Source organism: Tachypleus tridentatus, chromosome 13 (genome assembly GCF_004210375.1).
Source record: "Tachypleus tridentatus isolate NWPU-2018 chromosome 13, ASM421037v1, whole genome shotgun sequence".
Taxonomy (NCBI): domain Eukaryota; kingdom Metazoa; phylum Arthropoda; class Merostomata; order Xiphosura; family Limulidae; genus Tachypleus; species Tachypleus tridentatus.
The window spans coordinates 138,708,555-138,733,330 of record NC_134837.1 but is presented as its reverse complement, the minus strand read 5'-3'; the positions used below and the strand labels follow the sequence as shown (position 1 = coordinate 138,733,330).

Genomic DNA, 24,776 nt, shown 5'->3' with positions numbered 1-24,776 from the left:
ATACTGCTATTTAATGGTAATTAGGAAAAGAAACAAAACATAGGAAATATAAATTTGCTGTATAGCACTGAACTTAGTCCAGTCACATCAACATGTAATGGGGAATGTCATAAGGTATTGGGTGTTACATTCAAAATTCTTATTAAACTACTTTTTGTTTGTTATATCAATTAGTATAGTATAATAATTGATATTTTAATAGTGTATAAGGTTTATGCTCTTAAATCTATGAGGCAATATTAAAAAAACAATTTCCTTTAGTGTTACACACGACATACTTTCTATAGGTACACCCTTGTGCAAATTAATTGAAACAAGATGGAAAATTATGACTTTTTCAATTTTTGCATTTTATTTCTGAGAATCCAAAAATTACTCGCAAATGAATACATGTTATAACCGCCTTTAATTTTCAGAAGATCATTAATCTGCTTTGGCTTCGAGTTCATGAGTTGACTGCAATCTTTACTAATTTTTGGATCATGGTACAACACCTCAATTATGGCCTCAATTAGCTTCTTTCGTAGTACAGTCTTTTTCCTGAAGTCTTTCTTTACAAATCGCTCAAAGATTTTCAATAGGATTTAAGTCCAGAGAGTTTCCAGGCCAGTCCAGCACCTTTATTCACATTGTAGTTATAAAATTCTTCATAAGTTTTGAAGAAAGAGTATTTTGACCTTTTAAGGGCTCATACACGTTGCCAAAAACATAGTACTAATTTCCTTAATTTACTGATGTTATTATAACTACTAGTTTATATTTTATTAAACTTTTATTTTATATGTAATATATAAGTGAAATAAGACTTTCACATGTAGTTTAAAAAATACAGTATGTAGCATAATAATCATATTTTATATTTAAAAAAAAATGTAAGTGATACTTGTAGTTATGTACAGTAACCTTGTGTTGCAAAAGCACTGTATTGTGACCAGTTGAAAGAACTATGTAATTTAAGCAAAACATATCTTTATTTAAGGTAGCGCTAACCCTTAAAATTTGGCAAATTTACATGCTGAAAAACAATTGTTAAATATTATGCAACCTTCAAGTTGAGTATAAACTAAAGTATGACATCACAATCTCTGAAGTACACCTACAATCATGTATGTCCTGTGGGTAACTAATAAAGCAGGGATAAAAATATAATGTAAACTGTTTTAACATCTTAACTTAGGAATGATAAATAGTAAAAAGTAAATTGATACATGTTCTTTATGAACATCGTAATAGCTTGAATTAAAAACTTTGCAAATCTACTATGAAATAGAGATATGGGCAGTTGATTTTAATGCCTTTATTTAATAAATTCAAGGTGTGAGAATGCTCAGAAATAGCATGTTTATTAATTTTCATGTTTTTATTATTCCTAAGTAAAGTTATGATGTTAAAACTAGTTTCTTTTTTCCTGCTTCATTAATTTGCATGCAACATGAGTGAAAGTGTACATTCAGAGATTGCAACATCATAGTTTTGTTATGTGCTTAAAGTTATAAGAAGTAATTGTTTTCTAAGCAGTCAAATTTTACCTGTTTTAAGGGTAATTACTACCTTAACATTCATTGTTCCAAGCAGATCAAGTTTCTTTTTAGTAAAATCTATTGACTAAATAAACTTAATAAATAGGATAGTAATACTAACAGTTTAATTAGCTAATACTTTTATCTGAAAATCTACACAAGTGTTATTTCCAGTCATGTTTCTAGCTACGCTGTTTATTAAAAGCGTATAGGGAAGGTTTAAATTAGAATTATGCTGGTGCTCCTATTTCAACATTATTATTATTATACATTTTGTTTCATACTTATTCTACCATAATATTTCTTACATCTTGAAAACAGGCATTAAGTACATCTTTTATAAGTAATGCAGTTAATTAATGTACACCTATCCATGCTTCATCATTATGGTCTTCTCCAAGTCAAGGAAGTTAGTTGCTGCAAATTTAGTTTCACAGTTGTGCACTTTTTTTTTTGTGTGTAATAGAACACATTTTGTTTAAGTAAAAGGTATACAAATCAAAGCTATGTGGTACATAGTGTGTTTCAAAGACTGGACTGTTTCTGATGCTGAGAAAAACACTGCTTGAACATTACATGATATATCACTGAATCTTTTAAAATTATCTTTGAATTCCTGACAAGCAAAGAAACCTGTTATTTACTTAGTGGTGTCATCAAACGAAGATAAGTTGCCAAGCATAAGGAGCTAAGTGCAACTACACTTACCAGTAGTGCATAATCATGTTTCATTATATGTTAAATAGTTGGGTAACTTTAGAGATAAGTACTTTGAGACTGTTAGTTAAAACTCCATGCAGATATAGTTCGTCTTAATAAACTGACACAGGTGTCATTGCAGAAAAGGGAAATGTATGGAATTGGCAAATAAGAAATCAATATAAATGAAATAAGAGCCAAAGAACTTGGAAATTTACTGATTCCTAAAGTGAAAAAATGTAATGTTATTTGTATCAAATGTGTAAACTTTATTTCAAATAAGATCACTATTTCATTGTACAAAAATATTTATTGAATAGGCATTGAAGAAATGTATAATTGATTTTGACAAGCCTGAAAATCTATTAATAGTATATACAACTTTTGCCATAAATGAAAAGACTAAGAAACATAATGACCCAGTGGCTAAAAGGGGTGTATGTATTTGGTGGGAAAGTGAATTGAAGCTGAAACTTAAAACGTGAGGCATATTCCATAATTACCTAGCCTTGCTAGAACAAAAGTGAATAAAGATGATATCAATGAAAAACTTTTTTTAATGGAAAAACTCTACTTCATGTTAGAAACATTGGTTGTGGTAGTTTATATTTGGATGCACAAAGCTTATAAAATGTAAAGACAGTGCTCTGTATTTAATTAAAACTTAGACCACTTACTTACGAAGATGTATGTGGAGATTTGAATGAATCTAATGGTTGTGCAAGGTAGCTCAGTGATTATGGGGTTAAACCTAAGTGGATTCCACAATGCATGATACTCATGTCTGTGATGAAAGATATTTTGAGCCAGGTGGTTTGATCAAAAATGACAAACTTACTCTGTTAATACATGGGAATATTTCTCCTAGGTGCCTACTTAACACAATAAGGGTAATGATAGTCTTAAATGTCTGTAAATAAAGAAATTCTCATGTAAAACTTCAACATGTGAACCACTACTGCATTAAATGGGGCTGAGGGATTACAAATCCATTTCTCAAATATTTCCCTCTTTGTAACCCAGTGTACTGTATATCCACCTCTTTCCTATGAATGTAGGGACATTATCTGTAGTCCCTACCCCTAATTTTGTACTTGCATAATTTAATGAAGTTTGATAAACCTCCCATATGCATTCTTTTAATTATACAAATTATTAGAAATCATTATTGCAGTGAAATGCTCAAAAAATTAGTTGCTTATTTTTGTCATAACACTAATCTGTTAAGTTGAACTTGAATTTAACTAAAACAATGAGAAATCATAAATATTTTAATACTTTGTTATTTGGAATCAAAAACACTGATTTTGATTTGTTGATTGCCTTTAGGATGTTAATAGATTTAATCAGTGTTGGTTATTTATTTTATACAATGCTATTCAGTGTAGTCAATTCTTATAAGCAGTTGGTTTTATTAATCTGAGTTAATTGATTATCTCTGGATTTGAGTTCATTGTATTAAAATTTAGTATACGTAGAGCAGCAAGTTAGGTGACAACTGTAGCCAGTATATGAAGTTGTAGTTGAATTACATGTATCAGAACTGTTTTGTTAATGCTTGGAATTTTGTAGGTGGTGTGATGCAACAGAAAATTTATTTTGGTGTGAAAGAGTATATTGTACTCCTTTCTGGTGTTAAGTATTTGTATATTTGGATAATAAAAATATGTTTAGATTTGGGTATTTTGAATTTCCAAAACAAAAGGATTTGTATCTAATGCCATTTAAAAGTAAAATAATTAATATCAACTTTAAACCAGGATCACTCAGAAAGAGATTTGCAATAAGTTGTATCCCAGCTGTGGTAAAGAAAATGACTATAACAAGTGAAGACCCACAAAACCAAATGTTTGTGGCATAAGCCATGCACATACCCAAGGCAAAAGTACAGAACATAGTCAAGAATGATCTTCTTTTGGAAAAATGGGTCAAGGTCACATATGCAAGAGTTGAATGAATATCTAGCAGAAGCAACTTCTGTATATGTGACCTTGGAAAATAAAATTGGTATTATATTCCATACAAACACATAAGTTGCCATATGCAGCACCTTTTGATTTATGTGCAATCAGATTGTTCCATTGGGCACTAAAATGCTGTTGTCCAGGTAAAGTAGGTGAATTATGGAAAGTTGATGGAAGGAATGTTGTGCTTTAGTCATAACAACCTTTACAGCAGAGTCTTTGTCAAGAGGAATGGCATTACGAGACTTGGAATGATTTGGTGAGGCTTAAATTGTTTTTGTATTATATACCCAACTTCTTAATACTGTTTTGAAAAAAACATATGAACCAGGTCCTGCAGTATTTGGTACTTTTGTCTCAGGAAGACGAGTGCTTATTCAGAAGATTTATTTTAATCGAGTTTTTTATGCTACTTTTAGCTTTAGAGAAAATCTGAATGAAAACTAATATTGTTACATAATTGTTACAATATTGTTTGTTTTTATATATTAATGATGCAGACAAAATGTTGTATTGCCAAGTGTATTGATGTATTGTAAAATTATTACAATGACCATTTTTAGGTTTTTATTTGTTTTTCAACCAGTTGGAGAAAATTTTATTTTGCTCACTATTGTGATGCTTTCCAAACAGTATAGTTGGATGTTACCTTTTCCTTTTGAATAAATAACAGTTTAATTTTGCCAGTTTTATACTGTATTGCAAACAACTAGCAGATCTTCAATATTCCTTTTTGAAACATTGAAATAAAAGTTTATCTTGAAGGTACATTGTGTCTTTATCTATAAACAGTATTATTGAATAAGAATCATACCAGTTACATAGCATCTTACACAACAGACTTTATAACTTAACTGAATTTATGAGAATTTGCATTAATTCCATAACAGTAATATTCAAGAAGTTGCAAGTTGCTCTGGAAACTTCCAGTTGAAGAGTGTGCTCTGAAGCTACTTGTAGAATTAGGTTACTAAAAATTGAGTTCTGATTTTGGATACTCTTTAGTGTGACAAATTGGTATGGTATAGGAATTGCAATCCCAAAAAGTACAGAAACAAGGTAGGGATGAATATACAAAAAACACAAGATGACTAGCAAAATATCAACTCTATTTTTAATTTTAATACAAGATGACATGTCCAATAAGCTATAAAAGCAGTGATATTGTGTATGAATGAATACAAAAAAAAATCTTTAGATAACATTTATATTTCATTAATTGTTTAAGTACCTATTATCATGATTTAATAAGTTTTATGATGTAGTCACATAAACATTTTAAAAAATTTTTGCAGATGTACCGTCATCAGAGCAGGAAGAACTATTTATTCGTAAGTTGGGGCAGTGCTGTGTTGTATTTGATTTTATGGACCCAGTATCAGACTTGAAAGGAAAAGAGATCAAGAGGGCTACATTAAATGAATTGGTGGACTATATAACTGCAGGAAGGGGTGTTTTAACTGAAGCAGCTTATCCTGAAATAATACAAATGGTAAGCGTATGTTGGAAGGTTAGCCATCATGCTTCCCACAGAAAATCCTCAGTGCTATTTTACATTTCATTTTTATTTTCTGTATCTTATTATTTCTGAAATACCACTTCATACACAGAATTACAGTTTGGCGAAAAATACCTTAACAACTGAAATGTGAAAAGCAAATTGAAATTGAAGGAAGATTGTATAAATGATAAGCAGAATAGGATATGTTTGGTGGAAGGTTGAGCTTGGTACTTTCTTGTGACTTAGTAGAAAAATTTAAGCCTTATTATGCTTATACTAATTGAATAAATGATAAAATATTTGATAGTTGAGTAACATTTACTTTACAAAATAAACAACAAAAGAAGCATTAACGGATAAAATTGTTTTTGAATACTTATTAGCCCTGTTGCAACTGATCAGGGTTCAAAGGCCTTGTCATCACGTTTGTTGACTTGTATACAAAATTTTATTGAACTATTTTATAAATTTAAGTGTGGAATCAAACTGTAGGTTATATGATATTAAAGTTTGATTTATGTGTTAATTTCTTAATTTAAAAGTAAATATTAACAAAATGTTTAAATATAGAGTAGTGAGTTGTGTGGTATGTTGAATGCAGCATTTTTTGAGATTAAATGTTTATGATGTCAAAATACTAAGTCTGTAATTTTGTACAAATTAGTACTTAAGTTACTATTATTGAAAAGCTAGAATATAAAATAAGAACCTCATCTTTTATTTTTCTGAGACATGGTTTATGTACTGAATTAAACATGGTGGCCTCCTCAACTCTTGTATACTATTACTAAAATATGACTTGAATAATCAGTTAACAGCATAGAATGTCCCTGGAGTTGTTTTTTCAGCCATTTTAATCTTTTAATAAAGCTTCCATGTTTTTTTGATCCACACATGGTTGGATTCCTGTATGTGGTGAGGGGACCTCCCAGAAAAGGTTCTGTTCTTTCAGTTTACCTCCTCTAGGATATAAATTTCCACCCGTGTATTTGCTGTGCTTGGCAACTAAGGAAAGGGAAGAGAGGTTCCTGGTGGTTAAGGAGTCCAACCCTAACACACCACTTTGGCCTTGAATTCCTGTAGATGGGTGGCCTTTGGGTGGTTCCCCTTGAGTTAATCGGCTGGTCCATTTGAGCTACGGTCAACCAATTACCAGTGTTGTATGTTCTCAACAGGTGTTGTGGACATTGCAGCAATGCCAGAATTTCATGAGCTCTATAACCAAACAGCAACATCAGATACAATGTTCTTGTTTAGCACTGTAGTATGTCCCCTTTGCTGCTCAGCCCTATATCTTCAAAATCAGTAACACTTGTACCTCATTTACTTATACTGCATTCTCTTTCATACAAATATTTAGGGCAAATGTCTTCTCTTTTTTAATTAAGAAGGGATGAGAGGGACTTGCTGGCTCTCCAAAGTTGGTCGATCAGCATGTGTCCACCCTGTCTTGCCACTTGACACATTCTTGGAGGCCGTAGCCATCTGTGTTTCCTTGGGTTGTACCATCTCAATCTGTCAACCCTTTATGAAAAGTGGGAGGATAGTGAGAGGGAGCAATATGAGGGATCATTAGCAGTAAGAGACTGACTAGATACATGAAAGACACCACCTTAGCTATTAAGACCCCAATACAATTATTACCCTTTTCCTTTTAAGCTGATCATCTCTTTAACCATAACTGCCCCTTTTACATTGGTGGAACTCAAGCTTGTTCTTTATCAGTTTAGCTGTACATCAGTCAGACCTGGTGATATCACTACAAGATCATGTGCCATCTTTTTTCCTTCCTCTTTTGCTATTCTTGTGGTTGTTTTTAACTGGATCTGGCAGGAGAATGCTTTTCTTGATGCTTGGTGCCATGCTATTGCCCTCCCTTTTTCTAAACTTTGGAGGGATTCCAAGATTCCTTCAAACTACTGTCCAGTTGCTTTGATGAATTGTCTCTGTAAGACCTTAGAGAGAATGGTAAATGCTCTTTTTGTTTGGTTTCTCGATTCAAACAACCTCCTCTCGTCCACTCAGTGTGGGTTCTGATGAAAGCCCTCCACTGTGCACAACCTGATTCAACTTGAAACTTTGATCAGAGAAGACTTTCTGAAGTGACGACATCTTGTGTCAGTATTCCTTGACCTTGAGAAGGCTAACAGTATTACGTGGAGGTATAGCACTTTGCAAGACCTCCATTCAAATGGGTTGTATGTTTATTTTTATTAAAATATTTTTAATGGGCACACGATTCCAAGTTTGTGTGGGTTCAACACTTGTTCTTTCCTACAGGAATTTGGAGTCAATCAGGACTATGTTTTGAGTGTCACACTGAACAACTCCTTACTGTTGCAAACAGCTCTATGTTGACGACTTCTACATCTCATGTGAGTCATCAAACATGAGTGGCAGCTACAGACTGCCCTCAGTCATTTACTAAAGTGGACCACAGCAAATGGCCTTAACTTCTCTCCCTCTAAAATCGTTTGCATGCACTTTTGCCACCAACATCGTATTCACCATATTCCTGAACTCTGTATCAGTGAAGTTGTGCTACCTGTGGTCTCTGAGACCACAGAAAACATATGCACACACTAAGACAAAAAGCAAAATCAACTAATAAAAGTAAATATACCCCAAAATTTAAAAAATCGTGAAACCATATACTGCTGCATACCATATATTTCGGACATCAGCAGAAAAATAACCAACATTTGGCAAAAACTAGTAACAAAATGACATTCCAGTTAATGCCAAATTTATTCAAAAACCAGACACAAAACTGTGTAAAAACTACATTGACAAACACAACACTAACATTATTTATAAAATTAAAGAAGCCTTACTTACACAACAACTCAAGCCCAAAATAAACCAATAAAAGAACACCTTTATACCTATATTAAATATATCCAACATTTAAGCCTGCCCTCAGCATTCCTACATTCAATTATACAACTGCCTTCAAACATGTGATCAGCTATCGGTCTGTAACTTTTTCTTTCTATGTGAACCTGACGATAACCGAAGAAGGTAGAAACATTGTTTGCTCCTCTACATAGTGCTTTCTCTACCCATACCAGCCATTTTTACATATAATTTTCTTGGTGCTTATCTTTGACCATATGCTGACCTTTATACCACACATCAAGCAGCTACAGGTCAAATGTACAAGAGCACTGAACGTCCTTCATGTTCTCTCTTCCCCCACTTGGGGAGAAGATTGATGTTCTATGCTAAAGATACATTGTGCTCTTATTAGATCAAAACTAGATTATGGGTCACTGGTCTATGGCTATGCCAGGAGCTCTGCCTTGAAGATGCTGGATCTCGTTCATCATCTTAGACTTTGGCTCTGCACTAGAGCTTTCTGTACTTCCCCAGTCCAGAGCTTGTACACAGTCTCATGAACCTTCTTTACATCTCTTCCATTTGGAACTGTCTTTACTTGATACTTCAAAACTTTGATCCTTACCTCAAATCCCACCTGTGGATGTATTTTCCTTTCTTGGTGCTTTTTCAGAACAGATGATCTGCCATTGTTACTTTTAACCTTCGTATCCAGGCTGTGTTAAATGAATTGAGCCTGTCTCTTTGGATAACATTGCTGTATCCATTGCTTAGCTCATCCCACCATGGCTTATTACCCATCCCCAAATGTGACCTTTCTTTGGATACTCCTGATTGGAAGTACTCTTGTATTTGCTGAACATCTTTCAAACCATCCTTCCATTTCCATTTATACAGATGGTTCAAAATCAGGTGACTGTGTGGGCTCTACCATGATTTATTATGGTACGGTGGTTGTACACAGAATCCTCTCTACAGTTTGTGTTCATTGCTGAACTGTATGCTATTTCGCTTGCCCTAAATCACATAGAAGCTAAGCAGTACTTGAATTGTACTATACTATTTATAACAACTCTCTTAGTTTTCTACTGTCTCTGTGACCTGGTTTTAAAATTTAGAGTACTGCTACCATCATTTTAAATGTATAATGATTGTATTAGTACTCTAAATTTTATTTATTTAAATAATTCACCTAAAGACAGAGTAGTGACAAGCACAAAGAAAACAATATCCTATAATTCATAATTTTAACTGGCTTACTAACCCCAAGAAGAAGGGTTTTAAATAATTCCTATAGGTTCTTAAGAAACTTTTAAATTAAGATTGAAATTGATAATGCTCTGTTCAGAAAACAAACAACATAGCTTTGAAGTCTGAACTTGTTTGGGAAGGATTTGATTTTGTAAAAATCAAGGTTAAGACAGAAATTTGTAGTTTATTTATGAATAAACTCAACCATTTGTTTGTTTTGTGTAAATATTGTAATCCTTAACTGTTATACTGTATTTTACTGAAGATGAAAAATGTACAATAATGCCAGAGCCATTGAATTGGATATGGCATTATTTCAGTGATAAGCAACTAAATTTTAGTGATTGACAATTACACAAACACATGTTAACAGTGCTAATTGAATGAAAAATTACTTGGCAGGATATTAAATGCATGTCCACAATAAAACTATGATCTGCATAAACCTTTGAAACAAAGTTACTATTAGTATGTGCAAATGTAGGAGTTTTGGGATGTATTGAATTAATCTCACTATCATTAAAGTCTACAAGTGGCAACCTAGTGACAGTAAAAGTGGTTCTTGTTTAAAAGATGAGGCAGTACTGTGAAAACACTAACAGTTACAAATTTAAGCAGTTAAAAGCTAGTTCTTGATGATATTTTCCACACTTCAGAACAATTTGTTGAAAGTGGGAAGTGAAATCTGACAACTACTATTGTGAAACCTAGTGAGAGTTGATCCAGCATAAGTTGAAATTTAATGAAGTTAAATGAGGCTGTGCATAATAGAGACAGTGGAAATAAGTCTTATCTAGTAATTGTGTTTAACAGTTTAAACCATTTATTTTTGTTATAAATGTTCAAAAATACTAAAGTATATAAGAAAATACAAAGTGAATTAAAAGAAAAACTTGTTATTCTAATTATGTCAATCCCTTGTAATTTTCATAAAGCAAAGGTTCTCAAATAATTTACCAATTCTAAATAGTTAGATGTCTTAATGTTATTTATGATCTGTAATTGTTTAAAGTGTTAACTTTCTAAATGTTCAGTTTTAAATCTACATTTAAAAAATATTGCCCAACCTTTTATTTTGAAAACTTCTCATTCCTAATTACCATTCTAGCATTGAAGCTTTTTGTTGTCACTGTGTGTAACACTATTGTACCAAAGTTTATGAGATAAATGGAATATGTGATGTCTGGACAAATTTTTCAAAATTAGGAAAAACAGAAAATTAATTTCACTGTGCGACAAAAATATTTCAGATCCTGTGCTGTCTTTTAAAATTCCTTATGCATGATGTGTTTCAATCTTTACATTATTCGACCAGTATTTACTGTGTTGTGTTTTAATATTTACATTGTTCTACCAGTGTCTACTGTGATGTGTTTAATCTGGCTATTGCTTCATCATTGGTAATTTCCATTGCAGTGTTTCTGTAAATGATTATGAGGTATATAATAGGCTATGTATTTTGCAAGTATTGTACAGGGATATGTACTTCCAAGACCATTATTTTATAGCAGACTGAGAGCACAAAGTCCACAAATTTGCAATAATGATATCTTGGGTATATCAAAGAAGAAAGCAATAAATACTACTCCATTCTTCATGGTTTATGGAATTGCTACTGTAGACTAGTGTTTCCCTGTTTCCTAAATTGGCAGCCATGAAACTTTCTGGGGGTCAACCACAAAAATGGGGTGAAACCAAAGATACTGAGTTGATTTTAATGCTGAAGTTATAGGTTGGATGCCTAAACGTTTTATTCACATCCAGGGAACTTCAGACTAAAAACCTTTAGGAACCACTGTTTTATACAAAACTGTAATTTGATATTTTAGTATATTTTATTCATACCTTAGTATTTTAATGTGGGAATGTCATCTTGTAACACTATATTCTTGTATATTAGTAACTAGTTCTCCTTTGTTTTACCCTGAACATTTTGACAAGTTTAAACTTCCTGCAATATAAGAAATTTGTGACAAACATAAAACTTGAGGAAAACTCTTCATTCTTTGTGTTATGCCCTTATTGCCCTGTGAGTGATAGGAAATCACTTTTTTTGATATACACATATTGAGGTTAACTCGGGTGTACTGCAACAAATTTGTCTCTTTATGTTCAAGTAGTTATTTGTAGTAAGTATTAATTTACAATTTGTTTTTTTAATTCTGAGGTTTGAGTGTATTGTACAATTATTGTTTGATTCTTTACAAGGATAAAATCTTTTAATTACATTCTATGTATGTGGTTTAAATGGATTCAGCTCTTTTAGTAATCAGTTTATGGGTTGCGGTGCAGATGGCATTTCTGCGTGCCTAGTGTAAACTTTGATTAATGGAAACCTTCACTGTGGTGGTTCCTGTTTAGGTGACTTGTACATTCTCATTACATTTTGACCATTTATTGATAATATTCTCTTTGGTCTAAATTATCTATAAAATTGGTGTGCTTCATGGTTTGCATTTGTTTTTTTTTATTATTATTAAATAAACATTTTTCTTCAGAAAGGATAGTTAATATTTGCAGGTAATTCTGATGAAAGTTTGTATGTACTTCATATGTGGTATTACCACGAGACTTGTTATGAGAAATTAATTGTGGGGATAATGTTTGATCAATTTTGCCATTATTAGGCCTTTTTAGACTGAGAAGTTAAGAAAAATGAGCAAATGCTGAAATAACAAGTGTACTGAGATATGGCAAATTCAAAAGTGTGTGTGTCGTACAGAAAAAAACCCTCTACAACTAAAGATTTAATTTCTGTTCACACAGATGTATCTGTGTTGCAATTTTTAAAATACTTCATCACATTTTACATATCCACAGTTATCCTACTTCAAAATTGCTGAAATATGAAGTATTTTAAAAATGTGTTAATGTAGTTTAAAAACAATCTAATGGTATGAAGGATTAATTTATTTTTTGTACACAGTTACAACATAATTTTTTTTCCCAAGCATCTGATCACTAAGATATTAACACATTTTGTATAAGTTCCAAGAAAGTTGGCCATATGGCTTCTTTAATACATTTAGGTTGCATGTAACTTGTTTCGAACACTCCCGCCAAGTGAAAATCCTGACTTTGATCCAGAAGAAGATGATCCAACATTAGAAGCTTCTTGGCCTCATCTACAGGTGTGTTTCTTACATATTTAAAAAAACAAAGTTTAATTCTGACCACATTCTGACTCCTGTCTTCATGCATATGAATTGTATAAAGTGTTCATTTTAGATTCCATCTACATGAATTATGAAATAATATCATTACAAAAGATTATTAATTAGAATTATTGTACTTATAATTATAAACACATTAATTTTTTTTACATTGTAATAAATTACAAACTTTGTATCCAGATTTATAAAATTATTTTATATGTATGGCTGGTCATATCTTTTCAGCTGGTTTACGAGTTTTTTCTTCGATTTCTGGAGTCCCCAGATTTTCAGCCTAGTATTGGGAAGAAAGTTATTGATCAGAAATTTGTTTTGCAGGTAAGTAACAAAAATTGTAGCTTAAAAATTTGGTATATTATTAAGTCTTGCAATTTTCAAATTTAGTTTTTTTTTACTGTAATTAAAATTAATTTGAAAAGGATGAGTCTTATTGAGAAGAAATAGCACAGTGAGAAAACCTGCTGAATCATTTATTTTATATTGAAATATATTGTGTAGCAGAACTGGTACGTTAGTGGTATGTTTCTGCTGAGTCACAAGTCAATGTTAAAGGAACTAGTTTTTGCTCTCAAAGAACGTGTATATTACAAGTACCTCTAGAGTACTTGTGTAAATTATTGAATCTAAGTTTCTGTTAATGAACTTGCTCAGAAGAAGAATTAATATGATATTAACTGTCAATAGCTTCTAAAACACTGAAACCAACAGGCTTTATTTTTAACAGAAATCACACTAGAATACTAGTGCTTAACTTTTTCACATTCCTCTTAAATTTATAGATTTTCATTGTGCATACTTTCAATTTGAAATCAACTTATTACATCTTAAATCTGTCCAAACAAATGAGCACATTTCAGATTTTGAATGCACTCCTGCATAACATATTTCAAAACTTGAGTATAATAATTCTGTTAGAAGTTTTTGTAAAACATTTTATAATTAATACTTTATAAACTTTAATGTAATTTGCAAAGAAAAAGTTCAAACACTAGTTATGAAATTGGTTTAGGATTATTATTTACATCTCAAACTGTAATGCTACTTTTTTTTTTATCAAGGTTTTGGTTTTTTTCTCACTATATTTTCTATCTCTTGCACTTAATTAAATTGGTACATTATCTAATTAACACGCTTTTATGTCCCCCACAGCATATGACCTGGAAAAGTGTTAATGAAGCTCTGCTTTGAAAATAGCTACAGGCAAAATTTAAATTCCAGCAGATAAGAGAGATAATAAAGTATTTACTTCAACATAGACTTTATGAAGTGGTATGAAGAGTAATTAGTGATCTTGTGTGGAAATTGATTAAATGTAGCTCCTGAGGGAACAACAACAGGATATTTTGATGACAAGAAACCCACCTTAAATAAAATTGTATCTCAGAACAGCTGGTATGGGTATTGACACTTTTAATGATAAGGAAAAAACAAGGTTTGACCTTTCTAGGTCATCTTCAAGTTAAGAAGATTAACCTCTCCTTATCAATAAGTGTTTATACCCACACTAGCTGCTCTGAGATAGACCAAAGGATTTAGTAAGAAGTTCATTAGAATTAGGAACAAACCAAAGATCTGGGAATTTTTTTTTACGGCCCCTTCACCCATATTCCTGAAAATGTTTTTATATTGTATTTCTTTGAAAGCTACTGAATATTTTGTGTCAAGACATCAGGTAGACCTAGTTAACCGTAAAGTTTGGTAGATGATGACAATGTTTTGATAACTCAATTACTTATGCATTCAACAATATTTTTAAGTATTGTACACAATGTTGATAAGTAAAAGAAATTAGTTTTTAGAAAAAAAACTAATTTATTAGATATGAATTTAATATAACCAAGAACATTGTAAAGAATTATATTGTTACTTGACCTGACAACATTGTGACTGGTCAGGTCATAGGTTACCAATTAATCTTTCAGATTTTGCCATTTTATTTGTTGTAGACAGAAGTTATGAATGTTACAACTGACAGAATAAAATATCAAAAGAAATGTTGATAAATATCAGTGAAGTTTAGGCTTATTGAATATATAAAATGCATTTGTCTGATCAAAATAATAAATTCTAAGATGAAAAAGAAATTAGTGAATTTTCAAAGTAGTGTTCATTCAACAAAATTTTAGAAATTTCACAATGGGGAAAAAATTAGAGAAATAAGTAACATTGATTTTTTTACACCTAAAGCTAGTTACATCTCAAAAGACGTTTTTATTAAGTTCTGTGCAACTTGGTTTAGTATTCCCTTTACGAGAAGGGGAAATAGGCATATCGTTGACCATTCTTTTTCAAGTGCTTTAAGTGGTAAAGACAATGAAAAACAAAAAAAAAATGTCTAGTCTTAGTATCATTTTGAATGACAAGTGAAGTACGAAATACTTTATCCAACTTTATTAAACTTGTAATGAAATTGTTCACCAGATCTTGTGAGAATTTTTATATGGAACATTGCTTATATTTTTATACATGTGGCCTATGTTTAGACATATCGATCACGTACTTGTAAAGTCTCTAGGAAAAGTAATTAAGTGTAATAAACAGATTGTATTATGCTTAAAAATGTAAACTAAAAATGGGATGAAAACAGGATTAGGAACACTTACGCACCTCTTTTTCTTTTGTATAGAAGTAATGATACATTCAACTCGTTTCTTAAGATCTGGAAATGAGACTTATGAAGTTATGTTCTTGTTTAATTTGTTAGTAAACTGTGAACACACTAGCAAATGACTGGATGTACTTTGCAAGCAATAGTTTCATTATATCTTGTTTGTTATGCTTAACCTTTTTTAAATTTAATATTACACTTAGAAAGGTCATTTTTCAGAATGTTTAGATTAAATGACTAATGAAATTCATTTAAACTGGTCATTTCTTGTTAGTTATAATTGAAATTTATAGCCAAAAAAAAAAACTTCAGTAGCAGAGTTACTCAGATGATGGGTCAGTGTGATGTAATAGTTATAGGTTTATTTTATAGTGTATTCAATTTAGTAATAAGTAATTTCTATTCAGTTTCTTGTGCAGCATTATCTTTGGATATTTAAACTATGAGGTAGTTAGAGAACTAACAACAGACTGCATTACACCATTTTTATACCCTTGCTATTAATGATGTCAGCTGTATTTCAAATTAATGGCAAATTGCACTCTGCATAGCAGATTAAAGTTACATATTAAAGTATCAATACTATTCAAAAAATTAACTAATTTGTTAAATAAGTGATTTCTTGTAGGCTGGAATTTTAATGGACTTAATCCTGAGACTTTTTGGCAACAAAGCATATTTTTCATGAATTTTGGAATCTCAAAATATTATAATACATGTTTTATAGATAAATTGCTTATGTTCCATGAAGGCTCTTATAAAACATTTGTTTCCCCTGCTTTTGTGTTTTGAGAGAATTTAGTGGATATTTACCTCAGTATCTTGAACTGTTTATAATGACTTTGTGAATGTGCATGTGATGTTGTGCAAGTTTTTATGTATATGTATGTTTATAATGAAATACTTATGGGTATAACTTAATTTTTTTCATTCTGGCTAGATTAATAACTATTCAAGTTTCAGACACAAGTTAAGAGTAACTCTTAGGATAATGTTGTAAGTTAATTACCTTTGTTTTTTTTTTTCTTTAGTTGTTAGAGCTGTTTGATAGTGAAGATCCCAGGGAAAGGGATTTCCTAAAGACTGTCCTTCATAGGATCTATGGAAAGTTTCTTGGCCTGCGAGCTTTCATTAGGAGACAAATAAATAATATATTCTTAAAGTAAGTTACATTTTTAAGTGTTATTAAATTTGTATTAACAGTTCCTGTAAGAATAGTTTGTATTTGTTGCAGTATTTTATAAAATTTATGCTGAACTCTATCAGTTGATTTAAGTATGTATTAGCTTTAGATTCAGTGATAATTTGTGTTTTTAAATATTGTTTATTAAAAATGAAGTTTGAATTTTCATTCTGAGAAGAAATCTTAATGAAATAGCATAACTTCAGATATCTTTCTATAAATGATGTAATTTCTATAAATAAGTAATTGTTTGTATGAATTTGTAACGTAATATTTGTAAGATGTTTTTAATATTTTTTTAAGAAACAAAAATTAAATTGCAGTCTTCATGAAATATGTTGGTGTGCGATTTCTTCTGAATGTTTTAAGGTTTGGACAAAGAATTGAAGTTGAAGTTGATTTTTTTAAAACTTATATGTAGTTACAGGGTTAATTTATAGAAAACTCTTTCTGTAGGTTTATTTATGAGACAGAGCAGTTTAATGGTGTTGGAGAATTGTTGGAAATATTAGGCAGGTAGGTAAAAGATCAGCAAGTTATGGAAGATACTTTGTAAGTAAAAGTAATTGCATAATATAGTAATTTACTTCTATGTTACTGTAATATAACTTTTAAACTCAGTCTTTTGTACATTTTGCTCACAAATATAAAATCACTCTGGACTTCTAAAAAAGTTAAAATAAAGATAATTCTTAAAGACTATTTCTGATGCTTTAGACTTTTTATAGAATTCTAATATCTTGTATTCTTTGGAAAGTCTAGGTTGAGAATAATCAAGTTAACAAAGAAAAATGCCCGTTAAATAGGCATAAAGACAGTACTTTGTATTTTTTCAGTTCAGTCTAACCTTAAGCCTTCATTTGAATTTTTTTAACAATATAATAAATATTCTGCAGGCATGAGCTTTCCATGGCATTGTTAGTTAAGAGAAAATATGTTGATATTGAAGAATGTTTTGTTTTTCCTCTTGTTTCATTGCTAGTTAACATACACTAACTTCTGTTACCTGCTGATGATGCCAAGCCTTCAGAACTATGTAAATTCTTCAATATTTTGTTGGAACTATAGGTGAAACCAGTTTGTGGACCTGCATTATTATTTGGGAGAAATATTGTTTGAAATGTCATTGTTTTTTGTTTTAGTATTTCGGTTTAGGTACATGTCAGTGTATTTTATGAAGGCATATATAAAGGTTCTTATGACTTAGCCATAGGCAAGAAATATGGTGTTTAGATTTGCTTTTCACTATTACCTGTAGAATAGGCAGACATGAATGTAGCTTATCAAGAAGTACTTTATAAAACTAAGTTGTGAACAAAGAATACAACTTGATGCATTTTAGGTCAGTTCATCTGGGATGAAGTATGGGCAAATATTCTTAATCTAGATTTACACTGTAGAGCTTACGAGGATGTTTTCTGAATCAGTCTTTCTTTTATAACTGTTTTGCCTTAACCTTGTAACCACAGATAATCTTTACTGCCCATGATGCAAGGTTTTAGTATCCTACATTCAACATTTTGTATAAACTTTGTTATACCAATTAGTATAGCATAAAATATCAACTACGAATCCATATTTTAGTAGTATAAAAGTTTTAAGTTCTCAATTCTTTAAGGCAGTATTTTAAAAATTCCTGGATTTTCCCTACTGTGATGCATGTGACATTTTTCTTTAGGTATCATCTCAGTTTTATCTACCACCCCTCCAGTAACTGAAATTAAACTGAAAAGTAAATTACTCACTGTAAAATTGTTATTGCTTAGACAGATCATAATTTTTAGAATTCTCAAAATTTTCTTTGGTTACAGAGCTCTCAAATAGAAAATCAGATGTTATATTCGCATTCTCTCTTTCAGGATTTGTTAATAGTTATATTCAATTATATACTTTCTATAATCAATAGAAAGTCAAGGTTTTTCTCTGTCAGATGATAGATATCATTGTGTTTTGAATGGAGAATTGCAGTTTCACTAAGAGTACAGTCTTTATTCCCACATGCTAGTTAACAGATTGAATAAATTTGTAATGACTTTTGTCATGTAGTTAGAAAGCCAAAAAAGTTCTGAGAGTTAAGGGAAATTGTCTGCATTTTGCATGTTATTAGTCTGTTCTTCAGTGTATTATTTAATTAATTATTTAGTGCATTACTACCATAGAGTAGGGTTAAGTACCATCAACAACTGACACCAAGAAAAAAAGATAAGGCAAGTATTTATTTATTGTTTACCTTTATTCTTTATTACTATAAAAGTAACTAAAATGTAGAAATAGGTATATTTTTGTTAGTTAAGAATAGATTGGGCAAAATAAATAGTAATAACTACACAAAACATACACGCAAACAGCTTGGAGTAGCTTGTGGGTGTTGTAATATGATTGTGCAATTCACATTAGACTTTCCTAGGGTAATTTAAAGGTTCAAGGATATAGTTTATGGAAAGCATTTTAACAGGTGAATTGACAGAGAGAGAAAAAGCGTGGTGTTGAAGTCAGGATGAAAAATAAAATACTTAAGAGAATAAGAACTGATGATAAAAGAAATTATCTGTGGCAGTAGAGCTGTTGATATTAAGTTTCATACAGTTAACTGTTCAGTTGTTATTGCTAGTAAATAACATGTAAGAAAAATCAGATAAACTGGAGAATGCAAAAACAAACATGGATGAAACTTAAAATAGTTTGACTTTTTCAAAGCAGAAACAAATTTCTGTTCACAGAGGTCAGAAAGAACCTGCAATCACAAAACTCTTGTTGTACTTGGTCATTTAGGAAAAAGGTACAATAATGCCTGAGTATATACTTTGTGTGTGTATGTATAAAAGCTATAATATTTTACTATACTATAATGTGTTGCAAATTTTTATTAATGATTTTATTCATAATTAAAGCAACTTTACTAACTCAATGTATGATGATACAAGTCTTTTGCTGTCTCCCACTTTTTCACATCATTGGTATGTTTTTACATGCATTTCATAAAGTTCAAAGTCAGATTTTTATAATAAATCTTGTTTGTTTTTTGTTATGCATGACATGATTTTGTACTGTATTGCCATATAAGCTAAACTAGCCATTTTAGCATTTTATAAAGATAGAAGTATCAGGATCTCGTGTGCTTGTACATTATTATTTTTAAAGAAAGCTTAAAATATTTTGGATGAAATGTAGAAATGTTGCTTTCTGAAATAATTCGTTTTTTAGTAATAATTTCTCTCAGTTCACAAAGTGTTTAAAGTATTTCAGGCCAGTCAAGTCATTTCAATAGAACACTTTGCAAGGTTTTTCCAGATCAACAAGTTGTTTTTTTTTGTTTTTTCATTTGTACACATTATTTTTACTTAAGATACTTAGTCATAGGTGGTTATGATAACTACATGGTGCAAATATAAATGTTAGTAGAGAGGTTTGTTTCAGCATTTAATTTTTTTCTCTTTGTATTAAATTCTAAGTATTATAGATGGTATTTTTATGTTTGTGAAAGAGCAAAATTTGACTGTAGCATGTGTCTGGTTACAGCATCATTAATGGTTTTGCCTTACCACTGAAGGCAGAACATAAGCAGTTTCTGGTCAAAGTACTTATACCTCTTCACAAACCTCGGAGTCTAGGACTTTATCATGCACAGGTAAGTTAAAGATCACAGTCTGATTAATGTAATTTTTATACATTCAGCAGTAAATGTCAAAATTCAATTATTTCATAATTTACAGGTTCATACAGAACTACAAGTAAACAAAATCCTATTTCTTGAAAAGTTCTAAGAAAGAAAAGTTACCAACTCGTACAACTGACCTACAGCTAAAAAATATGGTAAATTCTGGAATAGCTAGGAAATAAACTTGTTAATTTTTGCCATACCGCCTAAATATTTGTGTAACATTATCATAACATAATTAAGTTTAGTTGTTCTCTTATATACTAATAGTTTCAATCAATATTTGGACTTAATAAATAAAAGGTTGAAAATTTGTCAGAAAACACTTTTTACAAAAATTGTATCGATAAGCAACATTTTAAATAATTTTTGTTGTTTTAAGGAGTTAAGTTTTTTTTATCAGATTTCTTTTGTATTTTATATTCATTTTAAATTCTTAACTTCATAAGAATTTCTTAAAACTGTACCTATCCATCCACACACGTGCAATATAGAGCACTATTGATTTTTGTATTAGTCTTTTATAATTCTACATGTTACAGCTGACAATAACAAATCTTGATGATAGCATTGTATTCAGATATTCTGTCCTTTCCTTGTGAATGAAAAATATGTAAATACATATATTTCTACTTACAATATAGTATACTTCACAAAACAGTTAAAATGTAATGGTTACTTTGTATATAGCTATGGAAAGGGAAGTCTGTTATTGTAAAATGTCTAATACCCTACCAAAACTCATTTGTATACATGACAGGCATTTAATGATTACACTATGTAACACAAATTTTGTTCCTGGATAGTATGCATTATTTTTAATTGCTTATGTTGTAAAAGTGCAGAAAATGGCCATTACTCCCTTCAAACCTTGCTTTTGTGACCTGGGTAATGAAATTTAGAAATTAACCTATTTTCTATGTAAAAATGGGCAAATTTGCCTATTTTCATCTATTTAAGGCCTGAATAAAACAACATAAGAATCAAGATTTACATGTATTTATACTAAAGTTATACAAAAATGAAGAAAAATGTTTAAAAGTGAGTATTTGAATATGTGATATGTGAATGTGATTTACATTAGTCAGAAATCTCAATAAGCTAGTCTCCCATCATGTTGTCGTTATATGCTCCTTGGTAGCGGCATTCAAGTCCAGTATATCTTGGTGGAAGTGCTCGTCTTGTTCCTCTGAGTATGCTCCCATGTTTTCCTTGAATTTATCAAGATAAGCGTCAAGGATATGGACTTTCATGGACATTCTGCAGCCCATTTTGTTGTTTTCACCAGAGCCTCAAACAGTTCCACATAATTTTTGGCCTTATGATTGCCCAAGAAGCCCTGAACTGCTATGACAAAGCTGCTCCAAGCTTTTTTTTGCCTTCTTACTGAGCTTCTTGGGGAATTCTGTACACTCAAGGATCTTATTTATTTGTGGCCCAGTGAAGACATCAGCTTTGACTTTTGCCTCAGACAGCTTAAGGAAGGTCTCAAAGGTACTTGAAGGTTGCAGATTCCTTATTAAGAGTTATGACAAATTGTTTCATAAGACCCAGTTTTATGTGGAATGGTGGGAACAACACTTGACATTGTGCCTTACCACAGAGAACTTGGTCTGTTTTGGTCCCTGATGTTCCAGAGACAAAGATAACAGGGAAACTTAAAGCCTCCTTGGAGACTCATCAGGATTGCCACCAGTTTCAAGTTTCCGATAACCTCTCAGCCATACTCATCATACTCCAAGGCTTTTAGCAAGGTCTTTATGCTGTTGTAATTTTCTTTGAGGTGCATTGAATGAGCCAGGGGAAGAGATGGATACTTATTCCTGTTATGGAGCAGGACAGCTTTGAGGCTTCTGGATGAGCTATCAATGAAGAGGTATTATTTGTTCAGGTTACAGACAATTCCAGCTGCCTTGCACAGACTGGATACATTGTGGTAGAAGCAAAAGCCATCTTAACAAGTGAAGAAGCTTGAAAAACGTTGGTGACACTTTTTCTGACTTCTGACTTGCACACTTTTATCTGACAAATCCAACTCCTTGATCCTAGATGTCAAAAGCTGACATTTGACTTTGTTAAACCAAGATCTCTGTCAAGTCATTGAGGTAGTATGGGTTTCTCTCACCAGTTGCACATCTGAAGTTGTAATCTGGATCTTCAACGTCTACCTCCTCTTCTGATTTGCTGCTCTCTTCTGAGGATGGCTGCTTTCTCTCTGGAATATTTGGTATAGGGAGTCCAGGGCAGTGTGGTATTGGGGTGATGGACGATAGAAGGTCTGGATACATGATAACAGATGCATTCTTGCTAGCACCATGTTTGAAAGGGTCCACCATGCAGAAGTAGCAATTAATTGAGTGGTCAGTGGGTTCATGCCAAATTCTTGGAATAACCAACTTCATGGCTCTCTTTTCCCCTTTGTACTATCCTGCAAAAGAGCAAAATAAAATTATGAAGAATAAATTTTTCATCCACAACAAATGTGTAAGAGGTTCATGTAAAATATTTTGATATTTTTTCTATACTATTGGGAATTACAAAAAGAAAATTTAAAAGGTCTAAAATTTGTATAATATAAAATCTTACTATTCACAAAAGCAAAGTTTGATAAAAATAGGTCTTTTCCATTTACTTTAGGCATAAGCATTTGGGAAATAACTCTCTCTGCCCAGGAACAAGAAAAAGTAAAAATTTTGTAACATAGGGTTATTAATGTTATCTGAAGGGCAAATTATTGTTATTCATTCTGTATAGTATACATTAGACCTCATGCAAACTCTTGACATTAAAAAAACAAGTTTCATGAGTGTGAAGGGCTATTGGGCAAACAAAACTAAATGTGAAACAGGCTATTGAGAAATTGCAGTTCATGGTGGTAGAATATGCAACTTCAAAACCAATTATATGGTTTCCCTGACAAATGGATGATGCAGACAATCATCCATAATACAAGCAAAGAACCTTGTGTTATTTGTTTGCTGCTTCATTTACATACTTTCAGTATAGAAACTGTTAGAAACAGAGTTAATGATGTATGCCAGAAATAGTGAGGCTGTTCTGCTCACAGTGAGGCTTAAAGCAGCTTGCCTCTAATGTTAAAATGTGGTGTTATTTTCTAGATTAGTTGTTTTATCTTGCAGTCAGATAAAAATGTTATTATTTAGAATCTGAAATTGATCCAGTGCAATTTACTCATTGGGATATGGAACGTGTGTCAGTGGTTGAACAATATATATTGGTCATAATATTCACATTAACATCTTGTGGAATGGCACCACTAATGTCACTTATCATAGGGAGCATGTTCTATTAGCCTTTGTGGTATCATAAGCTTCTGTTGAGCCTAAATGCAGCTTCAGAGATAAGGAAGACCACCCCTGCAGGGTTAAACAATCAGAATGTTTACAGTGGTATTTACAGAATAACGAGGTTTGCTTTCTCTCAAAGTATGAGGAATTTTTCTGCAAGACATTTCACAGGTCATTGTGACTCCAGACATTAAAGGTTCACATGAAATTGCTTTTTCAGAGGAGTTTTAAAAGGTATCTGATTTTGTCTTTCTTGGTGGTTGTGATGCTTTTCTCACATTATTTGGATTGTGAAGATAAAACTTATCTTGGAACATGATTGCCCTTTCAACCATGGAAATAATGTAATGTGGCAGTCTGTATATTAGCTGGGAAAAGAGCAGCTCAAATGATGGCAGTGGGTTGTGTTGACTGGCTATTTTAATTCTAATTTATCTTGTAAATTAGGATTGACTGGTAGAGATAGCCTTTGAGTAGCTTTGTGCAAAAATTCAACACACAAACAAACACTGGTACGAAGTTGTACATGCTGATCATGATGACAATAATTTATAGTGAAATGCCAGGAAGTATTTTCAACTAAAGAGATTATCATTTATATATATGTGTGTGTGTATAATATACAAATTAAAAAAAATATTAAGTTCTGTCAGTTTTTGATATACCAGTACTTAGACCAACTAGGATGTTTCTCTGAATTTTGGTCATAGTTTGACAAACTTTAGATCTCTCTATTACAAGTGATGATGATAATTGTATGTAACATATTGAATATGACAGAGAACTCTAACAATTAGATAAAGGGTTTAAAATTAAGCTCAATTGTTGTTATTGTAAAAATGACTGAGATTTTAAAGCTGGTAATTTTGACCCATATGTGATTAAGTTGTTTTATTTTTTTGAATGATGCATTGTATTTAAATGGAAACCTAAGAAATAAACTGTAATATTTTAAGAATTTCTGCTATTATAATTTGAAGATGAATTTCAGTCTAGAAATTATCTTTAGTGTAGTACACATGAATGAGATGTCTATATCAAAATCTTTTCATGTGTATTTGATGTTAATATGA

General features: G+C 31.4%; 1 protein-coding gene across 2 annotated transcripts in view; it reads left to right on the top strand.

Annotated features, from left to right (window-relative positions):
• The window catches only part of wdb (serine/threonine-protein phosphatase regulatory subunit widerborst), a 54,283-nt gene that overhangs the window by 19,662 nt on the left and 9,845 nt on the right, over nucleotides 1-24,776 (top strand). The window contains exons 3-8 of one of the 2 annotated variants that reach the window (XM_076475697.1): nucleotides 5,479-5,675; nucleotides 12,803-12,904; nucleotides 13,172-13,264; nucleotides 16,586-16,716; nucleotides 17,194-17,253; nucleotides 20,257-20,365. In XM_076475697.1, the coding sequence (XP_076331812.1) occupies nucleotides 5,479-5,675; nucleotides 12,803-12,904; nucleotides 13,172-13,264; nucleotides 16,586-16,716; nucleotides 17,194-17,253; nucleotides 20,257-20,365 (692 nt within the window). The remainder of the gene's footprint in view (nucleotides 1-5,478; nucleotides 5,676-12,802; nucleotides 12,905-13,171; nucleotides 13,265-16,585; nucleotides 16,717-17,193; nucleotides 17,254-20,256; nucleotides 20,366-24,776) is intronic. The other variant, XM_076475698.1, reaches the window with a different exon arrangement.